This window comes from Hyperolius riggenbachi, chromosome 6 (assembly GCF_040937935.1).
Source record: "Hyperolius riggenbachi isolate aHypRig1 chromosome 6, aHypRig1.pri, whole genome shotgun sequence".
NCBI classification, from domain to species: domain Eukaryota; kingdom Metazoa; phylum Chordata; class Amphibia; order Anura; family Hyperoliidae; genus Hyperolius; species Hyperolius riggenbachi.
In genome coordinates, this window is record NC_090651.1 from 240,394,522 (window position 1) to 240,416,567 (window position 22,046).

The 22,046-nt window shown below is 47.2% G+C and overlaps 1 protein-coding gene across 1 annotated transcript in view; it reads left to right on the forward strand.

Annotated features, from left to right (window-relative positions):
* The window catches only part of LOC137521402 (uncharacterized), a 39,038-nt gene that overhangs the window by 8,345 nt on the left and 8,647 nt on the right, over window positions 1-22,046 (forward strand). Inside the window, exon 2 of the mRNA XM_068240588.1 lies at window positions 21,850-21,983. Within this exon, the coding sequence (XP_068096689.1) occupies window positions 21,850-21,983 (134 nt within the window). The remainder of the gene's footprint in view (window positions 1-21,849; window positions 21,984-22,046) is intronic.

A 22,046-nucleotide genomic window follows, 5' to 3' on the forward strand; every position in this document is an offset into this window, starting at 1 on the left:
GTTACTACTTACTCTTACTGTACTAGGAGTCTAGGACACTCAGTCACTGTGTTCATAGGCTACTAGCTCCTGCGTGCGGTCACTCACTGTCTGAGTGTACACACACCCACACTCCATTTCCTTCTGATCGCTGATTGATTATTGTAATTAGTTAGTTCTACTTACTGTTACTACTTACTCTTACTGTACTAGGAGTCTAGGACACTCAGTCACTGTGTTCATAGGCTACTAGCTCCTGCGTGCGTGCACTCACTGTCTGAGTGTACACACACCCACACTCCATTTCCTTCTGATCGCTGATTGATTATTGTAATTAGTTAGTTCTACTTACTGTTACTACTTACTCTTACTGTACTAGGAGTCTAGGACACTCAGTCACTGTGTTCATAGGCTACTAGCTCCTGCGTGCGTGCACTCACTGTCTGAGTGTACACACACCCACACTCCATTTCCTTCTGATCGCTGATTGATTATTGTAATTAGTTAGTTCTACTTACTGTTACTACTTACTCTTACTGTACTAGGAGTCTAGGACACTCAGTCACTGTGTTCATAGGCTACTAGCTCCTGCGTGCGTGCACTCACTGTCTGAGTGTACACACACTAAATTTACTTGTGATTACTACTGATTATTGTAACTGCTAGTTGTACTTCCTGACTGTTACTACTTACTTACTGTACTAGGGGACACTCACTCAGTCACCTCACCAACCAACCCACTCCATTAAAGTACCCCACTTTTTACCCGCCCTTTTACAAAACTTTTGTCTATACGCCCAAAACATTTAAGATGTCTGGAAGTGGCAGCCAGCGCGGTTTGGGCAAGGGGAAGGGCAGCAAGGGAATCAGGAGGAGAGGGAGCAGCATTGTGGCAAGCCGCGGCCGCGGGCGCGCCACCATGCACAGTTCCGCAGCAGCAGCAGCAGCGTCAGTGGCTAACATTCCTCCCATAGCCACTGGCCGTGGACGCCTTGGGCGCCGCCCAGCAGGAGCATCTGCAACTCACGCTGCAGAGACACAGCAGCAGCAGCGTGTAGCACCTGCTCCCATTTTCCTCCAGCCGGGTCGGAAACGTCCCATTGAGGAAAAGGATGCAGACACTGTGGTGCAACTCATGACGGAGGATGAGCAGCCCGCCATCAGCTCTGCATCCGAGGCCTCCACCCTCACCACCACCACCACCCCTGTTCGCAGCAGCCGCCCAGCAGGGTCTGGGGAGGAGGCCAGTTCACCGTCAGTCGCCGACCTGTCATTCAGCAGTCTTTTGACCCCAGGCATCATGAGTAAATTGTCTGCTGTTGTTGGCGATCTTGAGGAGGAGATGCTGATGGGCACTTTGGGGGATGAGGGATTGGACAGCAAGACTGTGGCGACAGTCAAGCAGCCCATCCATGCATCAGGAGAGGAGTTTGGGGGGTCCTCATCCCAGCAGGACATGTTTCAGGAGGGGGAGGATGATGATGACCCGGTGACAGACAGAGACTGGGTGCCACCACCTCCAGGGGATGTCGTCCTCAGCAGCTCTGAGGAGGAGGAGGAGGATGCGCTTGTGGGCCTTGCAAGGAGGCGCATCATTGCAAGCATTGGCAGCGTCCCACAGCCTGCTGGTGTCTCAGGCTCAGCAGCAGCAGCAGCAGCATCAGCCAGTACCACCCCCAGCCGCACCCAAGCCCCCCCCCCAACCACCACAGGGAGACAGGCAGCAGCGCTTCCATGCCGTAGGGGGAAGTTTCTGTCACCAATCTGGCGGTTTTTCACCATGCCCACTGTGTACAGCAAGTACGCCACTTGCAACCACTGTCAGCGGAAGTTGAGCAGAGGTGCAGACCCCTTAAAGTTCAGCACCAGCTCGCTCATCAACCACCTTGCGGCTAAACATTTCCACCAGCATGAGGAGTTCCAGAGGCTGAAGGCATCTGCTGCTGGCAGTGGCACCACACCCATCACTGCACAGCCTTCAGCAGCAGCAGCAGCAGCAGCCACCCGCCCTCCTGCTCCTCCAGCAGCACCAGCAGGAGTGCGGAAACGCACTGCTCCTCCCCCCTCTGCAACTCCTGCCGCCGACACTGAGGCCTGTTCTGGCAGCCAGTCCTCAGTGGCCTCCTCTGCTGTGTCTGCTGATTCCCGTGTCAGCAAAAGGCCACGCCAGAGCCTTTTGAGCGAGTCCTTCCAGGGGGTGGTTAGGGCTCTGCCTCCCAGCAGCCGTCGCGTGCGGCAGCTGAACGGCTTGCTGGCACGGGCCATGTGCTCCCAACTCCTGCCGTACACGCTCGTGCAGGAGGGGAGCGACATTCGTGCGCTGCTTGCTTGCGCAGCCCCAGACTGGCAGCTCCCCAGCAGACACTTCTTTGCCCGCAAGGCCATTCCTGCACTGCACCGCTTTGTGATGGCCAATGTGGAGCGAGGGCTGGAGCACGCGGTTGGTGAAAGGGTCCACGTCACCATGGACTCCTGGAGCAGCCGCTTCGGGACAGGCCGCTACCTGTCCTTCACTGTCCACTGGGTCAGCTTGGTGGAAGGGGGTGAGGATGGGAGAGCAGCAGCGGGCACAGCAGCAGCAGCAACACAGTGGGTGGTGCCACCCCGCAGGCTCAGGGGAACTGCAGCAGGTTCCTCCGATCCTCTGCCATCCTCCGGCACACCTGGCCAAACCCCCCGCCTCAGCAGCAGCGTGAAGGCCCGCCACTGCCAAGCGCTGCTGCACTTGGTCAGCCTTGGGAAGACCAAGCTGACGGCAACCCATGTGTTGGCCAAACTCCAGGAGCAGGAGAGGATTTGGCTGACCCCCAGAGGCCTCAGAGTCGGAGAGGTGGTGGCCGACAATGGGGCCAATCTGGTTGCCGCAATAGACGGGAAACCTGACCCACATCCCCTGTCTTGCCCACGTGCTGAACCTGGTGGTGCAGAAGTTCCTGCGCACCTACCAGGGGATGGGCGAACTTCTGGAAACGGCAAGGAATGTTGTGCGTCACTTCCGGCGCTCGGCTGCAGCCTGTGCGAGCCTGGAAGACGTGCAAAAGGAGCTGGATCTGCCACGCCATCGGCTGATCCTTGACGTTCCGACTCGCTGGAACTCCACCCTGGCGATGTTGGAGCGTCTGGTTGAACAGAGGCGCGCTGTCAAACAGTACCTTGCCCTGGCCACTGTTTCCGCAGCTCAGAGAAGGGACAAGACCAGCAACATCCCGTCCATCGTCCCCGATGATGACTGGAGGCACATGCAGCAGGTGTGCTTAGTGCTGGCTCCCTTCCTGCAGGCCACAAACATGGTGAGCAGGGACCATGCTATGGTCTGCGAGTGGGTGCCCCTGGTTTCTCTGCTGAACAGGGCCCTCGATGCTTTGCTGGAACAGGGAGCGGCAGCCTTGGACCAGCAGGAGCGGCAACCAGCTGCGCAGTCCACCTCTGAGGGGGAGGAGGAGGAGGACTTGGTGGAGGTCCCTGACCTGGCTGCTGATGAGGGGGATCAGCACAGCGCAGCTGAGTTGGTGCGGGGGTGGAGAGAGGATGAGGCGGCAGAGGAGGAGGATGAGGACAGCACTGACGTCGATGTGCCAGCAGACGTGGCCCGCCTCTTCCCAATGGCAGCGCACATGCTGATGTGCCTGCGCAGGGACCCCAGGGTGATCCAGATGAAGCAGAGGGAGGACATCTGGATCAGCATGATGTTGGACCCACGCCTCAAGGGGAAGTTGAGCCAGTTCCTGCCGCCTGCAGGAGGAGACCCAGCGCAACAAATAAGGAGCTTGCAGCAGGCCCTTGTTGAGCGCTTGGAGGAAGCCTTCCCCCAGCCTTCCACCCCCACTGTCCAGCAGCCAGCACAGAGGCAGCAGCAGGTGCCTGCATCCAGCAGCAGCAAGCGCCCCACAGACCTGCTGTCTCTCAGCCACGAGCTCTACAGGACTGTAGAGGCTCCGGCAGCAGTGACTAGAGAGGAGATGCATGCAGCAGCATCCTCCTCCGGTCACAGCCAGCGCCTGACCCGCATGGTGGCTGACTACATGGGGTCGTACAGCGGGCTTGACAGCGATGCCCCTGTTGATCCCATGGAGTATTGGGTCAAGCGCATGGAGATCTGGAGCGAGCTGGCGCAGTACGCCCTGGAAGTGCTGTCCTGCCCCCCTTCCAGCGTGCTGTCCGAGCGCTGCTTCAGTGCAGCTGGTGGCGTGGTCACCGAGAAACGCTCACGTCTGTCTCACAAGTCTGTGGACAGACTGACGTTTCTCAAGATGAACCAGGCGTGGGTGGAAGGCGAGTTCCTGGCCCCTGTTGTCGGCGAGAGGGGGACATGAACTGGCTGCCGGAACCATCGTTAATGTGCCTTACCACCCTTTACCACCTCCTGGCTCCTGCTCACTAAGCCAGCCTGGTTCACTTTGACTATTACGTCGCCTGCAGCCACACATTTTACACCTACAGTGGGCTGCTGTGTACTGCCCTTCTGCTGTCTGTCTGTGTTTCCCACTGCCAGGGTACACAGAATTACCTTCTTCTGCTGCCACTCTGCCACCAGCTATTACGTCAAACAATAGCTATATTGGTTGCAAAACCAAAAACCAAAAAACCATAAAAAAAAAGGTTTAATTTTTCTGAGGTGCCCGGGTTGAAAACTGTGTTGTCCCAGTTGTGTATTGGACACAATGTGGGCTGCACGACCGCTGTCTGGGACCTCCTGTTGTGTTTATTTACAGCCCTGGTATCACCGCTAGGTACCAGGGCTATTATGTCACGGCGAGCTGCCTGCCTCATTGACTGCCTGCTGCCACACACTCATCCTCCTCCTCCTGCTGCTGAATTTACCTCCTGCTGTCTTTGTGTTTCCACTGCCAGGGAGCACATGGAGGAGGAGGAGGAGGAGGAGGAGGAGGAGGAGGAGGAGGAGGAGGAGGAGGAGGACTGAACAAAATTAAGGACACAACTTCTCTTTCCACATTTTTTTTTTTTAAAGGAACATCCCCACATAATCACTTGCTGTTGTTACTTGGAAAAAAAGAGGTTTCTTGCATCATTCACCCTCAAAACAAGTGTTGGAAGCTATTTAAGGCCAATTCGAATAGTCAGCTCGAATAGTTAGCTCGAATACCGACTCGAATAGTGAGCTCGAAGTCCGAGGTCGAATCGAATAGTAAAAATTATTCGACTCGAATATTCGACTGACCTCGAATAATTTACTATTCGAATTCGACCAAACTCGAATTTTAAAAAGGGGTATTTGAGCATCACTACTACAAATTAAAGGGTAACTGAGACGGATGAAAAGTAAAGTTTTATACATACCTGGGGCTTCCTCCAGCCCCCTTCAGGCTAATCAGTCCCTCGCTGTCCTCCACCACCCGGATCTTCTGCTATGAGTCCTGGTAATTCAGCCAGTCAGCGCTGTCCGGCCGCATGCCGCTCCCACAGCCAGGAACATTCTGCACCTGCGCAATAGTGCTGCACAGGTGTAGTATGCTCCTGGCGGCGGAGTGTGTGCATGCGCACTACGCCTGACTGGCTCAAGTACCTGGACTCATAGCAGAAGATCCAGGTGGCGGAGGAGGACAACGAGGGACTGATTATCCTGAAGGCGGCTGGAGGAAGCCCCAGGTATGTATAAAACTTTAATTTCATCTGTCTCAGGTTTACTTTGTTACACAGTAGTACTATACTCTACATATGCAATCCCCACAGAGCTGCAGGGAATCCACTGAAAATGCTGTGCACATTGAACACAGAGGTGTTGTCTGTTTACAATCTCCTCATTCCCCTGCAGAGTACCTGCACATCATTCTTACATGTACCCACACTTACATTGCCTAGGGCCTGATAGATGTTCTTTGTTCCGGTTTGTACCTTTTACAAGTACTCTTACCAAGGACTAGTTTTAGTCTAAAGGGAATAAATATAGTAGTCTCCATATCCTTCTCACTTCAGTTGTCTTGTAAAATTCCTAAGCGTTGGCAGTTAAGAGACGAATTTCATGTTACATACTTTTAATCAACAAAATTGTAATATGCAAATTAGAGGAGTCGGAGTCGTGGAGTCGGAGTCGGTGGAATCCTAAACTGAGGAGTCGGAGTCGGAGTTGGAGTCGGTGGATTTTTGGACCGACTCCACAGCCCTGGTTGTGATAGTCGTGACGAATGGATAAATAAATTGTGTGGATTTAATCTACAATAGAATTGTTTATTGTAAAACTATAGTGGATGGAAATTGAGAAATAGTGTATTTTTCATGTTGTCCTTGTTTTTCCCTGTAAAATGCATAGAAAATTAAGTAATTACTGAGAACAAATATCACCCCCCCCCCCCCAAAGCATAATTTGTGGTTAGTAAAACAAAACGAGAGAGAGATCATTTAGGTGAGATAAGCGCTGAAAGATGAAAATTGTTGTTGAAGGGAAGGGTAAACAGCTCGTGGAGTGCAGTGGTTAATGTTTCACAGCTCCTATTTTAAGCTATAGACCTTTTTAAAAAAATAAATAAAAAAATAGTTCCCTACTTTTCTTTGTCATGCAAGAGTTTTATGGTCTGTAATTATCAGTGAGGTTGCACTAAAAGTATATGTCAAATGCGACAGCAGGAAAAATGTTATTTACAGCCCTGGATTCTTAACAATGGGGAAAAAAATAACACAGCCCAGTGTTCTCCCCAGAATTTTTTTTCCAGCCGGGTGGCATGAAATAGTAGCTGGGTGGCATGAAAAGGTAGCCGGGTGGGGCAAGACGAGAGAATGCAGGGCCGGTGCTTCTGTGAGCAACTCTGCTTACAGCATAGGAGGAGGTGAGCCAATTACAGCCGGGTGCTCACCAAAACTAGCCGGGTGGAGCACCCGGCTAAAAGAGCCTGGGGAGAACACTGCAGCCTAGTGCTATGAAGGCTTAATGCCATGTCACTTCCCATACTTTTTCTTTTTTTTTTAAACAGATTCTGAAATATTATATTTTTTCTGATTTTCTCCTGTACAGGTGGATAATGCAATACCATTTGCTACTATACAAAGTTCAATCAGTGCAATATTGCTGGCTTATTGGTGGAAGGAAAGCCATCTCGCACAAAAAGTACACCATACATTTCTTTCCCTTAGAACAGTGTTTCTCAACCTGGGGTCCGCAGACCCCTTGGGATACATCAGCACCTGTCAGGGAGTCCCCCAAGGGCCGCAGAAAAAAATGGGGGATCTTGTTCCCAGGAGAGAAGTGGCAGGCTGTGCCCATTGAAAAGGGGTGCAGTGACTTACACAGCCCTGTTCCCGTGTGGACTCCTCTCGCCAGGCTCTCCTCCTCTCTCAGCGCTCTAGTCTTCTGGCCGCATCCTTTCTCCGTGGGTACCCGGCGGTGCCTCTCATGACGTCAGAGGTGCCGCCTGAAGTAACCACATCGGGAGGACGCGGCCAGGTGGTGAGAAGACTAGAGCGCTGCGAGAGGAGTCCATACAGGAACTGGGCTATGTAAGACTATACAGGTGCACCACCTGGCTATCTATACTGGAGTACCTATAGCTCGCTATCTACTCTGGGGCACCACCTGGCTATCTACACTGAAGCACATAGCGCTCGCTACCTACACTGGGGCACCCACCACCTCTACCTGGCTATTTATACTGGAGCACCTATAGCTCGCTACCTACACTGGGGCACCACCTAGCTATCTATACTGGAGAACCTATAGCTCACTGGGGAACCACCTAGCTCTCTATCCTGAGGACCTATAGCTTGCTAACTACACTGGGGAACCACCTGTACTTGGCTATCTATACTGCAGCACCTATAGGTCGCTACCCACACTGGGGGCACCTGTACCTCTTTAACCTATACTGGGGGCACCTATGGCTGGATACCTATACTGGGTTCACCTATGCCTTACTACCTATATTGGGGGACCTATACCTGGCCAGGACAGGGGGACAAGAGGTAACTTGGGGGACAAAAGACATGGGGAACAAAGGGGGAGAAAAGAGGCAGAAGGGAAACAGAGGTGACACATAGCGGGACAAAAGAGGCACAGAGAGAACAGAGGGGGACAAAAGAGAATGGATTCAGGTTAAGAATAGACACAGTCCCTATCTCATTTGTTAAAAGGGGACTAACTGTGTTTTGCTATTTTGCTCCACCCACATTATGTCATGGCCACGCCCAATTTTTCTTTTCTTTGGTAGGGGGGTACATTTGCGTAGGTAGAGGTGACCCACAAAGGGATACATGTGCTGAAAAGGTTGAGAACAACTGCCTTAGAAGGTTCTATGCTCCTAGAGAGATTTCCAAACTACTCTCTGTGGTTAGAGAATACAGTAAGTACTTTTAGGGAGACCAATTAACCCAGAGCCTCTGTGATTCTGCCCTTCTCCTCTTCCATCGGCTCTATAAACTGGCTTCTATCTTTAGTATTTAATGATATTTGGAATCTCGGTACATCTAATCTCCAGATTTAGAGGGGTGCATCCATCAATCTAGTGCCTGTGCTGTGGCATCCACCAGTGAGAGGGAAATGTTCAGAGAGTCCATCTTGCCAATATACTAGAGTGTCTAGTTGCTAATTACGACTACTGGCTCGTGCCTACCTGACTGACAGAATACAGGAGACAACACTGCCTAATGAAACTGAAAGGGATTTCTGGAATTTACTGTAATTACTATACTGTAGATTAAGCATTCCTGTTTCCTGGTTGGATGATTAGAGGACCAGGACACTGTGTCTAATCTGACCCTCCAAATTCCTTTTTTTGGTAAGTGATTAGATTGAGGTTTTTCATATTTATTCTACATCCCTAAAACTAAGTACACGCTTGAGATAAAAGTCTGTGGAAAAGGAAAGATCACAGACCAATTTTACCCCCTTCCATGTAGTATGAGAGCCATACCTACACAGTTTATTCTATTAAAGAGACTCTGAAGCGACTTTAAAAACAGATTTTTACCTTATATTCTACATGGGCATGTTTGCCCCAGCTAAAACGCCGCTCTCCCGCGGCAGAACGAGAGGTCTTTACCCCCCAAATCCCCCTTCTGTAAAATCTACGACCAGCTTGGTCGTAAATTTTACTCTTCCTGGAGGCGGAGCTTTCGGTTGTAGCTCTGCCTCCATGCACGTCTATCAGCGGCGGATCTCCACCTCTTCCCTGCCCCTCTCAGTGAAGGAAGACTGAAAGGGGCGGGGGAGAGGCGGCGATGTGCGCTGACAGACGCGTGTGAGGCAGGGCTGCAGCCATTAGCCCTGCCTCAACAGGAAGCGATCCCTGTACACCACGGAGGGGTTTAGGGGGGTAAACACCCCTCGTTCTGCCGCGGGGGTGCGGCGTTTTAGCAGGGGCAAACATGCCCATGTAGAATATAAGGTAAAAAGCTGTTTTTAAAGTCACTTCAGACTCTCTTTAAGCTGAACTCCCCATCAGATAAAATCTTTGCAAGATGCTGTACACAAAGATGCTGTACACATGCAAAAGATCAGTCTCTGCAAAATGCATTCATAGTCTATATCTGCAGATCTCATACAAACCTTGTTTAATGGACATTCATCTGCAGATCAGACAATCATCACGCAGATCTGAAAATCCATCCTGGTGGATCTGATCTGCAGATGAATGTCAATTAAACAAGGTGTGTACGAGATCTGCAGATATAGACTATGAATGCATTTTGCAGGAGTTGATCTTTTGCAGATACTGATCTTTTGCATGTGTACAGCATCTTTAGAAAGATCAGTCTTTCAAACTTCCATGACAAACCTATGCAACAGTTTGCAAATACAGTGGCTTGCAAAAGTATTCGGCCCCCTTGAAGTTTTCCACATTTTGTCACATTACTGCCACAAACATGAATCAATTTTATTGGAATTCCACGTGAAAGACCAATACAAAGTGGTGTACACTGGAGAAGTGGAACGAAAATCATACATGATTCCAAACATTTTTTACAAATAAGTAACTGCAAAGTGGGGTGTGCATAATTATTCAGCCCCCTTTGGTCTGGGTACAGTCATTTGCCCATAGACATTGCCTGATGAGTGCTAATGACTAAATAGAGTGCACCTGTGTGTAATCTAATGTCAGTACAAATACAGCTGCTCTGTGACTGCCTCAGAGGTTGTCTAAGAGAATATTGGGAGCAACAACACCATGACGTCCAAAGAATACACCAGGCAGGTCAGGGATAAAGTTATTGAGACATTTAAAGCAACCTTAGGCTACAAAAAGATTTCCAAAGCCTTGAACTTCCCACGAAGCACTGTTCAAGCGATCATTCAGAAATGGAAGGAGTATGGCACAACTGTAAACCTACCAAGACAAGGCCATCCACCTAAACTCACAGGCCGAACAAGGAGAACACTAATCAGAAATGCAGTCAAGAGGCCCATGGTGACTCTGGACGAGCTGCAGAGATCTACAGCTCAGGTGGGGGAATCTGTCCATAAGACAACTATTAGTCGTGTACTGCACAAAGTTGGCCTTTATGGAAGAGTGGCAAGAAGAAAGCCATTGTTAACAGAAAAGCATAAGAAGTCCCATTTGCAGTTTGCCACAAGCCTAGTTGTGGACACAGCAAACATGTAGAAGAAGGTGCTTTAGTCAGATGAGACCAAAATGGAACTTTTTGGCCAAAATGCAAAACGCTATGTGTAGCGGAAGACTAACACTGCACATCACTCTGAACACACCATCCCCACTGTCAAATATGGTGGTGGCAGCATCATGCTCTGGGGTTGCATCTCTTCAGCAGGGACAGGGAAGCTGGTCAAAGTTGATGGGAAGATGGATGGAGCCAAATACAGGGCAATCTTGGAAGAAAACCTCTTGGAGTCTGCAAAAGACTTGAGACTGGGGCGGAGGTTCTCCCTCCAGCAGGACAACAACCCTAAACCTAAAGCCAGGGCAACAATGGCATGGTTTAAAACAAAACATATCCATGTGTTAGAATGGCCCAGTCAAAGTCCAGATCTAAATCCAATCGAGAATCTGTGGCAAGATCTGAAAACTGCTGTTCACAAACGCTGTCCATCTAATTTGACTGAGTTGGAGCTGTTTTGCAAAGAAGAATGGGCAAGGATTTCAGTCTCTAGATGTGCAAAGCTGGTAGAGACATACCCTAAAGCCCCATCTACACAATACGATTCGATTACGATTCTATTTACGATCCGATTAATTCCAACATGTCCGATCAGGATTCTATTCGATTCAATTCGATTTGCCATTGCAAAACAATGGCAAATCGAATTGAATCGAATCGAATCCTGATCGGACATGTTGGATTTAATCGGATCGTAAATAGAATCGTAATCGAATCCCTAAAAGACTGGCAGCTGTAATTGCAGCAAAAGGTGGTTCTACAAAGTATTGACTCAGGGGGCTGAATAATTACGCACATCTCACTTTGCAGTTATTTGTCTTTCAGCACCACAGAACTACTACCTTGTTCCCGTTTAATCTGCTGCACACGCCTTTACATTGCCTAGTACCGCAACACATTCCCAATGTTCAACCAGCCTCTTGCAGACCCACCACTAACCACTACTACATCCCCAACACACTCCCAATGTTCGCCTCTTGTTGCAGCTCCTGTACTGGTCACCCTGGCACTCTCCCAACATCCACTGCTATATACCTGGCTCCCCGCTACAGCTGTGCCAACCTGCTAGGACTTTCAGTGCCACTCTTTGCTGCTACATATTGTATTGTAAAATAGAAGCCCTGGCAAAACAAAAGGCTTCCTTGTTAAAGCTCCTGCCAGGGCTCCTATTGGTCCACTAAATGAGAATCTATGCAGAATCGCTAAAGAGTATTCTCAATTGTCAGGGAGCCCCTGCAGCAGCTTTAATGAAAATATTTACAGCTTTACAGTGAAAATAACATAATGGAAAAAAAGTGCTTAATTTTTTTTAAAATATTTATAAATTATTTAGTCAGTGTTTGTCCATTGTAAAATCTTTCCTCTCCCTGATTTACATTCTGATATTTATCACATGGCGATATCTTTCCTGCTGGCACGTGATGTCTGTGGAAGGAGATGCTGCTTTTTTTGGCAGTTGGAAACGGCTGTTATTTCCCACAGTGCAACAGGGCTCCCACAGTTTGTCAGTACTTTGGTGCTGCTTAAAAGAGGCTCCCAGATGCCATTAGAAGCCAGCAGCAGATGGGCAATTAAGTACCTGCTCTGAGCTGGTCCTCTCCCTGTGCCCTTGGTCCAACTCTGACCCTGTTGAAATTCTTCACCTTTGGTAAACTTTGGAAGCAAGGAAATGAGCAGCGCTACTTAAAAACAGACTAGTGCCTACCTGCAAAAGAGTGCGAGCCCCACATGTGGGGTCGAATACACACCGAGCATACACATGACCTGTCTACCACTAGAGGAGGATGTTGGTTTCCATTAACAGCTTGCATGCAACCTATTAAGTACTCGTCCCTCCCACTGCGAAGAAGTCAATCCTCCATGGGAGGGGCCTAACACTAACTAAATCCTAACCTATGTATATGCATAGCCTGGGTGCGGCTAATCAATTAATTAGCCGCACCCAGGCTATGCATATACATAGGTTAGGATTTAGTTAGTGTTAGGCCCCTCCCATGGAGGATTGACTTCTTCGACAGGTCATATGTATGCTCGGTGTGTATTCGACCCCACAAGTGGGGCTTGCACTCTTTTGCAGGTAGGCACTAGTCTGTTTTTAAGTAGCGCTGCTCATTTCCTTGCTATGTACTAATGTAATTCGTTTTTGGTCAGCTGCTCCCACTTAACCACCCTGGCGTTCTGATTAAATCGCCAGGGTGGCTGCGGGAGGGTTTTTTTTAAATAAAAAAAAAACTATTTCATGCAGCCAACTGAAAGTTGGCTGCATGAAAGCCCACTAGAGGGCGCTCCGGAGGCGATCTTCCGATCGCCTCCGGCACCCAGAATAAACAAGGAAGGCCGCAATGAGCGGCCTTCCTTGTTTTGCTTATATCGTCGCCATAGCGACGAGCGGAGTGACGTCATCGACGTCAGCCGACGTCCTGACGTCAGCCGCCTCCGATCCAGCCCTTAGCGCTGGCCGGAACTTTTTGTTCCGGCTGCGCAGGGCTCAGGCGGCTAGGGGGGCCCTCTTTCGCCGCTGCTCGCGGCGAATCGCCGCAGAGCGGCGGCGATCAGGCAGCACACGCGGCTGGCAAAGTGCCGGCTGCGTGTGCTGCTTTTTATTTCATCAAAATCGGCCCAGCAGGGCCTGAGCGGCAGCCGCTGGCGGTGTTGGACGAGCTGAGCTCGTCCAGACCGCTCAGCTGGTTAACAGCCATGCTTTTGGTGTATATGCAGAGCTTCTGTTTGGGTTCAAGGTGCATTTGTAGTTCCTGGGGGGGCTCAGCGCATCTCTGATGGAGGCCATTCGGAGGCGGCCTGGTGTTGCGCTGATCCACCTTTTGCAAAACTTTGGAAGCACCTGTGTCCCCGAGTTTTGCCAAAGACTGGCAGCACCGTACCCTGCATGCACGGTACAGGGCTGCCCATCTTTGGAAGCACTCAGGGACATGAGTGTTTCCAAAGCATTCCAAAAACTTCTGAAGGCGTAATCAACCAGATGGTTGAATAATTTCAATGCGGGGGGGGGGGGGGGGGGGTGGGGGAGAAGGGAATACAGTGGTAGACCGAGGGCACAGAGAGTGGACTGGGAATGTTCTATAGGATCCAGAGCCTTCCCCTTCTATAGGCAAGTATCTAACTTTTCCCAGAACGTCATTTCGGACAGCACCCCTGGATGAGACTTGTCTCCCTCCCCACTGTGGACAGGAAACTGTTAAAAGAAGAATTTGCATAAGCAATAGGCAGCCACATATAAGATACTACACCTGCCACAGTACCTCAGTTTAGTTTCCTGTCCCGGACGGGATGCATGGGAGAGGTCTCCAGGAGTGCCATCCATGTCAGGCGGCAGGGGCAGCGTTTTCCAGGGCTCCAAGCAGCACTGTTCAGTGAACAGTCGGAGCCCTGCAGCGTGGAGGAGGCTTCTCCATTGGAGGCAGCAACTTTATGCGCGCAGGTGCGTGCATTGGAGAGAGTTCACTTCCGGTTGAACCGGAGGTAGTCACGCGCTGGCGTCCCGCGTGATCTGAAGTCTGAGCCGGGCGGCAGGGCCCGCGGCGGTGATTAGGAATCGGCATACAGCTGATTCCTTAAGGTAAGAAGCTGATTAAGCATATGCTTAGCCGGCAGGGGCCGCATGCATAATTGGATCAGCTGCATCAAATCAGCAGCACAGGTATAAGTTTGTAGAGTCCATGATGCACTCTGGTTTGTGGCTGAGATCATGGAGGACGCCTCTGGGTCAGCTCCTGCACAATCTGCTGAATCTGCCCAGGATCCCTCTCTGGCAAGTAGATGTGATTATGTTTCTTCTGCTTGGCTGGATGTATGTTATGTATAGAGGGATTTGTCTAATGGCTGGCTATCGTTTATTATGTTTTATACCCCAAAAGACATAAGACTGAGAAGGTTGAAAAGTCTGAAAAATCTTCTACTCAGTCCAGTCAGCATGGATTGGCAACTCTGAATGGAAATTGTGCCAGTATTGTACAGAGAAGGTCCACAGCAATAGGAAATTAAAGATTCTGCTATTGCTTCTACCGCCTCAGCTGCTTCAGATGGGCCTGGGACTAGTACTGCTATGGCTTATCTACCTGTTATAGCTAATCCATCATCTCCTATGTTGTCTGCACCTCTAACTATGCCTCCTGCTTCCAAGAGACATAGGCCTCTATTTATTGAGCATTCCTGCATGCGGTAATGCTCAAAACAGCTGACTTTACCCACCATTTAGTAAAGTGTGCATTCATAAAACCTGTGTCCGCATGAAAATTTATAATTCCTGAGCAGGTGCCAGAAATTAACACCTTGTGCGGAGATTATCACAACACAGGTCACTGAAGGTTAATTCATAAAAATTAAAGCAGGCAAATGTGAGCAGAGAAACCCTGGCTGTTTAGAGAAGGCGATAAGCCAGCCATAACAGGCAAGCTAATGGAGAGACAGACCTCCCAGGCAGCTGCAGTGAGAGCAGAACAAACTGCATCCTGGAATACCCAGGCTGTGTTTTTAACCCCTTGGGTACCTGTTTTCAGATAAATTTCACATCAGAAAGCCTGCATGTGTAACATTCTTGAAGTTCTTCTAAGCTGCAGCAATTAAATAGATTGTTTAAAAGAACTAGACAGATTCAGGGCAAGGAGAGGCAATTTAAACAAAAATGCACATGTAAAGGAATGCTGGGGCTGCCTCCTTTATAGTAACTCTCTCTGCACAGAGAAAATGTATCAAACTAGGAGGAAGATTTGAGTAAAACTGACTAAGGGCCTTTTTTTCATTACTCTGCGAGTTACGATTTGATTCTGATCACGAGGTACGTTAAACTAATGGAAACTGCAGCAGCAATTTCCATTAGTGCAATCTGATTGCGATGCGATTTGGACAAAGCACAATCGTCATCCTCCTGCATTGTATGCAATTGAGCTGTACTATAAGTATAGTAGCGCAATCGCATAGTGGAAATTGAAGTGCGATTGGGATCGCAAATGCGGTTGCGATCGCATTTCATAGTAGAAAAGAGCTCTAACCGCAATGTTTTTTTCCTGAATTAATGAAAGACTTACTAATAGGTATTAAGTCTGAGCAGAAATCTTTGACACCTTTGGATCAAATGTATGAGAGTTTGGCGGATCCTCATTCTCGGCTTATTCCAGTCCATTCTACTCTTAAGATTAGGATTAAGGAGTGGGATAATCTAGGAAAAGTTTTGGTTTTTTTTTTTTTGGCCCAGATCATTATCTAAATGTTGTTTTTCTCCTGAAGATCAGGGTTTTGGGGAACCCCGCCTAAATTAGATCCATATTTTTCAAGGGTATCAAACAAAACTGACCTACTTTTTTGAGGATTTCTGGGAAATTTTGAATGATTTCCCTAAAGTTTGGAATGCTTTCAATTATCTAGTGGACGCTTCAGATGATACGGTTAAACTTATGGCCAGAACTACGGCATTAGTTAATTCAGCCAGAAGAGGTGTATGGGTAAAAACTTGGAATGATGACAATTCTTCAAAATCAAGTTATGTGGTGTACCTTGTGAAGGGGGTCTGCTGTTTGAGTCAGTTAGACAACCCTCTAGACAGAACGGCAGACACACATTAAAAAGAAAAAAAAAAAAGTATTCCTGTTAAAGGAATTCTATCGATTCACATATTTTCAATTGACACAGGAATTGTTTGGGAAGTGTTGCTAAGTACTGGTGTATACATTTTAGTAGCAACCTCTTTGTTTACTGTTATCAAAATGCTTTCAAACTTTACTGACAAAACTGACTCTGAGCCATGAGGAGAGGGGAAATTCCCCTCACACTTGATCAGATAACTCTGTGTAACTGTGTGTGACAGAGAGAACAGCTGCAGCTTCTGTGTCCTGTTTCGGACTGAAGTGTCTGTAGAGAGCAGAGGAAATGTAACTAATTGTTACAGCTTTTCATACTGTTTTTTGCTTTCAGAGTTTGTTTGATATTTGCTTTCTGTAGTCCGATATGCAACTCTGGCTGTGCATTGAAGTAGACACCCCTTCTGCAATTGATTTGTCCCAATATAGCTAATCCTACCCTCAGTAAATTACAGCTTTTGCCTCTGATATTTAACATGAAAAGTAGGAAAATGTTTACACAGCAACTTAGACATTATTTGTACATTGTCATTTTAGAACACTTGGGTATCGATAGTATTCCTTTAAGAAAGGACCTTTTCAAAGTAAACGGTCCTTTCGTCCCTCCTTCTAAGAATAAGTCAGATCCCTAGTCCTCTAAGGGCAGGAGATGGGCTCTCTACAAGTCACAGAAGCCTAAGGGCCTGTTCAGACTGCACACGTTTCCAGCTGCGTTTTGGAAACGCGTGCAGAAGGCCAACACGCACGACATCAGACAGTGCATAGAGTGCACTGTCTGATGTTCACACTGCATGCGTTCCGAACGCATGCTGCACGCAGATTTAGCAAAACCGCGCGGCTGTCCCATTTACTTTTCAGTGATGGGATCAGCCACGCAACGCATGCAAACGCGGATGGCGTGCGTTCGTACGCGTTGCGTTCCGCATGCGTGGCCGTCCGCGTTTGTAATGTGAACCGGCCCTAAGTCCAACTTCACTTTTACCAAGAAGTCGGATAAGCAATGACTCTAGTATTCCAGTGAGATGGAGAATTGCAAATTTCAAAACATGGCAACTACAGTGCACAAAATATTGGTTATTTAGGCTTCTTTCACAGTGGGACGTTACAGGCGCAGGTTAGAGCAGCTTGTAACGCAGCCCAGCTCACAGTAATGAAAAATCAATGGGCTGTTCACAGTGCCCACGTTGTGTTACACTCTAACGCTGGACGTTTAAAGAAAGTGCATCATGCTGTGCGTTATACACGGTTTTAGCCGCATTAGACTGTTTGCATATGCTCAATAATGTGTGTTTTTTGTTTTTTCTTGCAGGAGAGGAGGGGAGAGTCCGCTGTTGTGGCCAGCCACATGACTAATTAATATGCACTGCAGTGTTAACTTCCTGGAGCGGCCGCTTATTGGCTGGCAGGACCACGTGATGCGGAGTTTTCCGATCACGTGCTCTCCACAGTCTTTTGCCGCATGCGCCGTTTTCGTCCGATAGTAAGCGTCAAAAAGTACGCCTCACAGACCCATCAGGAGACGCATAACGTGGCTCTAAATAGCATCCAACTTCAAAGCTCACATGCGTTGCCTTGGGGGCACGTTATGTGACCTTAGCGTCGCATCTAACGCAACGTCTTAGTGGGAAAGAGCCTTTAAGGTGTTTTTTGTTGGAGGGATACAGAATAGAGTTCAGCCAGCCTCCTTTTAAGAGCTTTTGCATTACTCCCCGTTTGCAGGACCAAATAAAGTTTTCAGCCCTACAATCGAAAGTCCTTTCCCTGTTTAGAAAAAAAGGGTAATTCGAGAAGTACCGAAATGTCAGAGGACAGGGATTCTATTGCCCTGTGTTTTGTCTAGTAAAGGAGCTACAGGGAAATTATCAGTTCATACTAAATTTAAAGAGTCTAAACCAGAAGGTAAAATACAGAAAATTCAGGATGGATTTGATCTATTATTCATCTCTTACAGAAGGACGATTTCCTAGCCTTTCTAGACTGAAAAGATGCGTATCTTCAATTACCGATACATCTGACTTCTCAATAATGCTTAAGGTTTGCCATCCAGATGGAGGAAGAGGTAAGAATGTATCAGTTTAATGCTTTGCCCTTCGGATTATCCTCAGCTCCAGGGTTGTTTATGAAGGTAATGTCTGGGGTTCTAGCTACACTTAGACAGAGAAAGGTTAACATTTTGGGTTACCTTGATTTTCTGTTTTGGGGGACATCTCCCAATTCGGTAAGAGATCAGATTGTTACGACAATAGTCTTACTACAAGATCTAGGTTGGATCATTAATTGGGAGAAATCTTCCTTAATTAAATCCTACACAGATTATACATTTGTTTGGGCTATTTCATTAGCATATCAGACACAGGGGGAGCAATTCAATTCTATCATGGCTCATTCCACAAGAGGAATTTCGACTTCTTGGGCAGAGAGGGCAGGGGCCTCTATAGATCAGATTTGCAGAGCTGCGACCTGGTCAAGTCACAATAAGTTTGTAAAGCACTATCGCCTTAATGTATCTGTCTCTGCAGGTTTATCCTTCAGAAGGAAAGTTTTGCAAGCTGTGGTCCCACCCTAAGGTTTTAACTCTTGTATATCGTCTCATCCAGGGGTGCTGTCCGAAATGACGTTCTGGGAAAGACCACTTTACTTACGGTAAAGTCTTTTCCAGTAGTCATGAGGACAGCACCCCTGCAACCCGCCCTTATTTGGGTAGGAAAGAGAAATAAGTTTGTGTAAGCATCATTAAATGTCCGTGTCATCTTTTTATTAACTGAGGTACTGTGGCAGGTGTAGTATCTTATATGTGGCTGCCTATTGCTTATGCAAATTCTTCTTTTAACAGTTTCCTGTCCACAGTGGGGAGGGAGACAAGTCTCATCCAGGGGTGCTGTCCTCATGACTACTGGAAAAGACTTTACCGTAAGTAAAGTGGTCTTTTTGCAGGGGGTGGCTACAGGGGTCGTAGGTGGAGTTCCTGTTTCAGCAGCCCCAATGTTTTTGCAACCTCTGTATCCCCTAATTCATAATATCTCACCCACAGTTGGTGATCACTTCCTGCATCTCTACTGGACACAGTCGGGTAGGAGGTTTAGGGATCAATCTGCCTAGCAATAGGAGCTGCATCTTGCATTGCATCAGTTTCACAATAGGTGCTGCACTGTGCACTAAGGTTGATGAAGCTCTGTAGCACATTTTTAGAAAAATCACAAAGGGATGTTAGTTTCCTTTAGAGGATTTTTTTTCTTAATATCTGTAAGCTGAGTACACCTCTCTTATCACTTTTGACAGCGACTCAAGCAACAAATCCTTCATTTCTGCTGGGAGAGAAATCTGCAGTAATCTTCAGCAGCTTGTCCAGTTAGGCCTCCCCCTTTATGTTTGGATATCCCACAGCTGCTCTCATTACCATGCTGACAGCGTATGCTGTGGAAAAGAGGATTTCACTGTAGGGCAACTTGCTGTCATGGCAACTGCTCCAACAGACCCACATACTCTTAATAACCATGCAAGAATCAGTAGACTGCAATTATTACAAGGACGAGTTTCGAAAGATGATTACACTGAAGTGTTTTCCAACCTGTGGGCTGAATTTTAAAACACAGATGCCCTGAGACTAAAGTGGAACTCTGAGGAAAATAGCCCAACGGATAGATGAAATACATACACAGCACTGGAAAAATGTTCTATGTGTCTCTGCATCAGTGCTCAGTGGTAGTGAGCCACAGCATCTGCTGAAATACCTAATTACCTACAGTAGTGTTTTTTGTGGACATGCTAACCCTAAGTCAGCCTTATTGGCATCAAAAAGCTGCTATACATATTGTGCATTGGTTCACAGCTTTTATAAGCACTTTCAGATCTCCAAACCTTTGCCAGCTTATCAAGTATTCGATTGTGGTCATTCTAGCTGCCCATTTCCTAAACCACTGCTCTGTCCAACCTGCTTTTGTGATCTCTGATTCACATTCCTGACCCAGTTTGTTGACTTGTTGTCGGAGTCTCTCTTCTATTCCATGCTATACAACCTGTTACCTCCTGACTGCATGCCTCTAGTTTCTTAGTATCTTGCTTAGACTGCTCTCCCCATGTTGCGGAGTGCTTGCTTTGTCCTGACTGCTCCTGCTAGTTTTGAATAAAAATGAAAACCTGAATCATATTACTGTTCATTTTTTTTTGGTGTATTCCAATTTCTTTTACAAAACTCACATTTAAAGCACAAATCAAAAACCTGTCATATTCCACCACCTGTACAACGGAGACACCTGTTCTCCAACCTACTCAAAGCTGCTACTAAACCGTAGGAACTCCTCTGCATAGTTCCTTCTCCAAACTTAGTTGCTACTGCGATGTCACCAACCCTACCATCTCTACTGCCAATAAGGATTCTCCACAGTGTCCTTTTAAGGACTATTCTTAATTGTAATTTATGGCTCCATGTGGTAGATCTAAGACAGTTATTTGTGATTGTATTGGAGGACAATCTAGCATCAGTTGTCCCACAACATCATTATTGCCTTGAGCTAGTTTGATTTGGTGTGCACTTAATCCACACATGTATGTTTGGTATCTCTCTTGTTATAGAGCTCCCTCACTGCCAGATTCTCACTGGAAAGTGGAAGACCCATTGTATAGGTCGCATTTTGATCTGATGTCCTACTAACTATAATATAATGCTTCCTGCGTTAGGATTGAATGAAGAAGAAGAATTTCTAGATCTTTTTATGTTTTCTTTTTGGGCTGTAATTTTGAGGACTGTATTGTCTGTCTTAAACTGAAGAAGTAAAACTACATTGTTTTATCACTTCAGCTCTTTCTGCTGCATTTTATATTTGATATTGACCCATCCTTGCCTGTTTGTCTTTTTGTGTATATGGAGAGAGGCTGTTGAAGCTGTTATTGTTTATGTATTACAATGCAGTGAGCTATCTGCTGCACTGGATCATGAACAACTTCCTTAAAGCGGATCCGAGATGAAAAACTAAATATAACAAGTGACTTGTCTATATATCTTATCTAAAGTTTAGATCGTTTACACAGCAAATCTATCTTCAAACAGCTTCAACAGTATATTAATATTTTTTCCTGTGATACAATGGGAGCAGACATGTTTTCTGCTTGTCACTATTACACAATTACACACACAGGCAAGCTTATCTGTATCTAGGCATGCTAATCTGCATATTCTGTGAAAACTCCACTCTTATCTCCTCCATTACACAGGCAACTGATCTGTATCTGCATTGCAGCTCTCAGATTGTGAAAACTCTGCCTCTGAAATCTATAGCTAGTAACACCTTTTTCACCTGCCCAGACTGAAATCCCACAATCCTTTGCAAGCGCCAAGGCACTCTGGAGAAGCTGTGGGTGTGGTTTGTTTAGTTTATAGGAAATTAGGGTATTAAAACAAAACAAGTATTTGGCTTGAGGAATGCCCTATAAACTATATGTAAGGAACACAATTATGCAAGGAGTAAAAGTTCATCTCAGATCCACTTTAACTCCCAGTGTGTCTGTACATCGATGCCTTTATACTGCCTTCAGGTAGTCCTGATAGTTGTTTTTTCCTGTGCTTTATGTAGAAGCGCTTCTTTGTGGCTCAGGACATAACCACATGCATTATACAAAAGCTTATGGTTGTGCTTGTAGCTGCTATAGCGCCCTTTTCTAAACAAGTTAAAAATAAAACCAAGTTGTTAACATGCAGTATTTTTTTTTTTTATTTCAGAGAGAAGCCGCACGATATCCTGACCAATACACAGAAGACCACAAGTAGCCATAATCTTAGTTTTCCAGGGACTTCAAGCCACCGTAGATTGCACTTTGACTATGGTGGAAAGTCTGTTCCAAATGAAGTGAATGGTAAGTGGTCTCCGATCACATCAGTACATTTATAAAGATGTGCACATTTATTAAAAACTATAG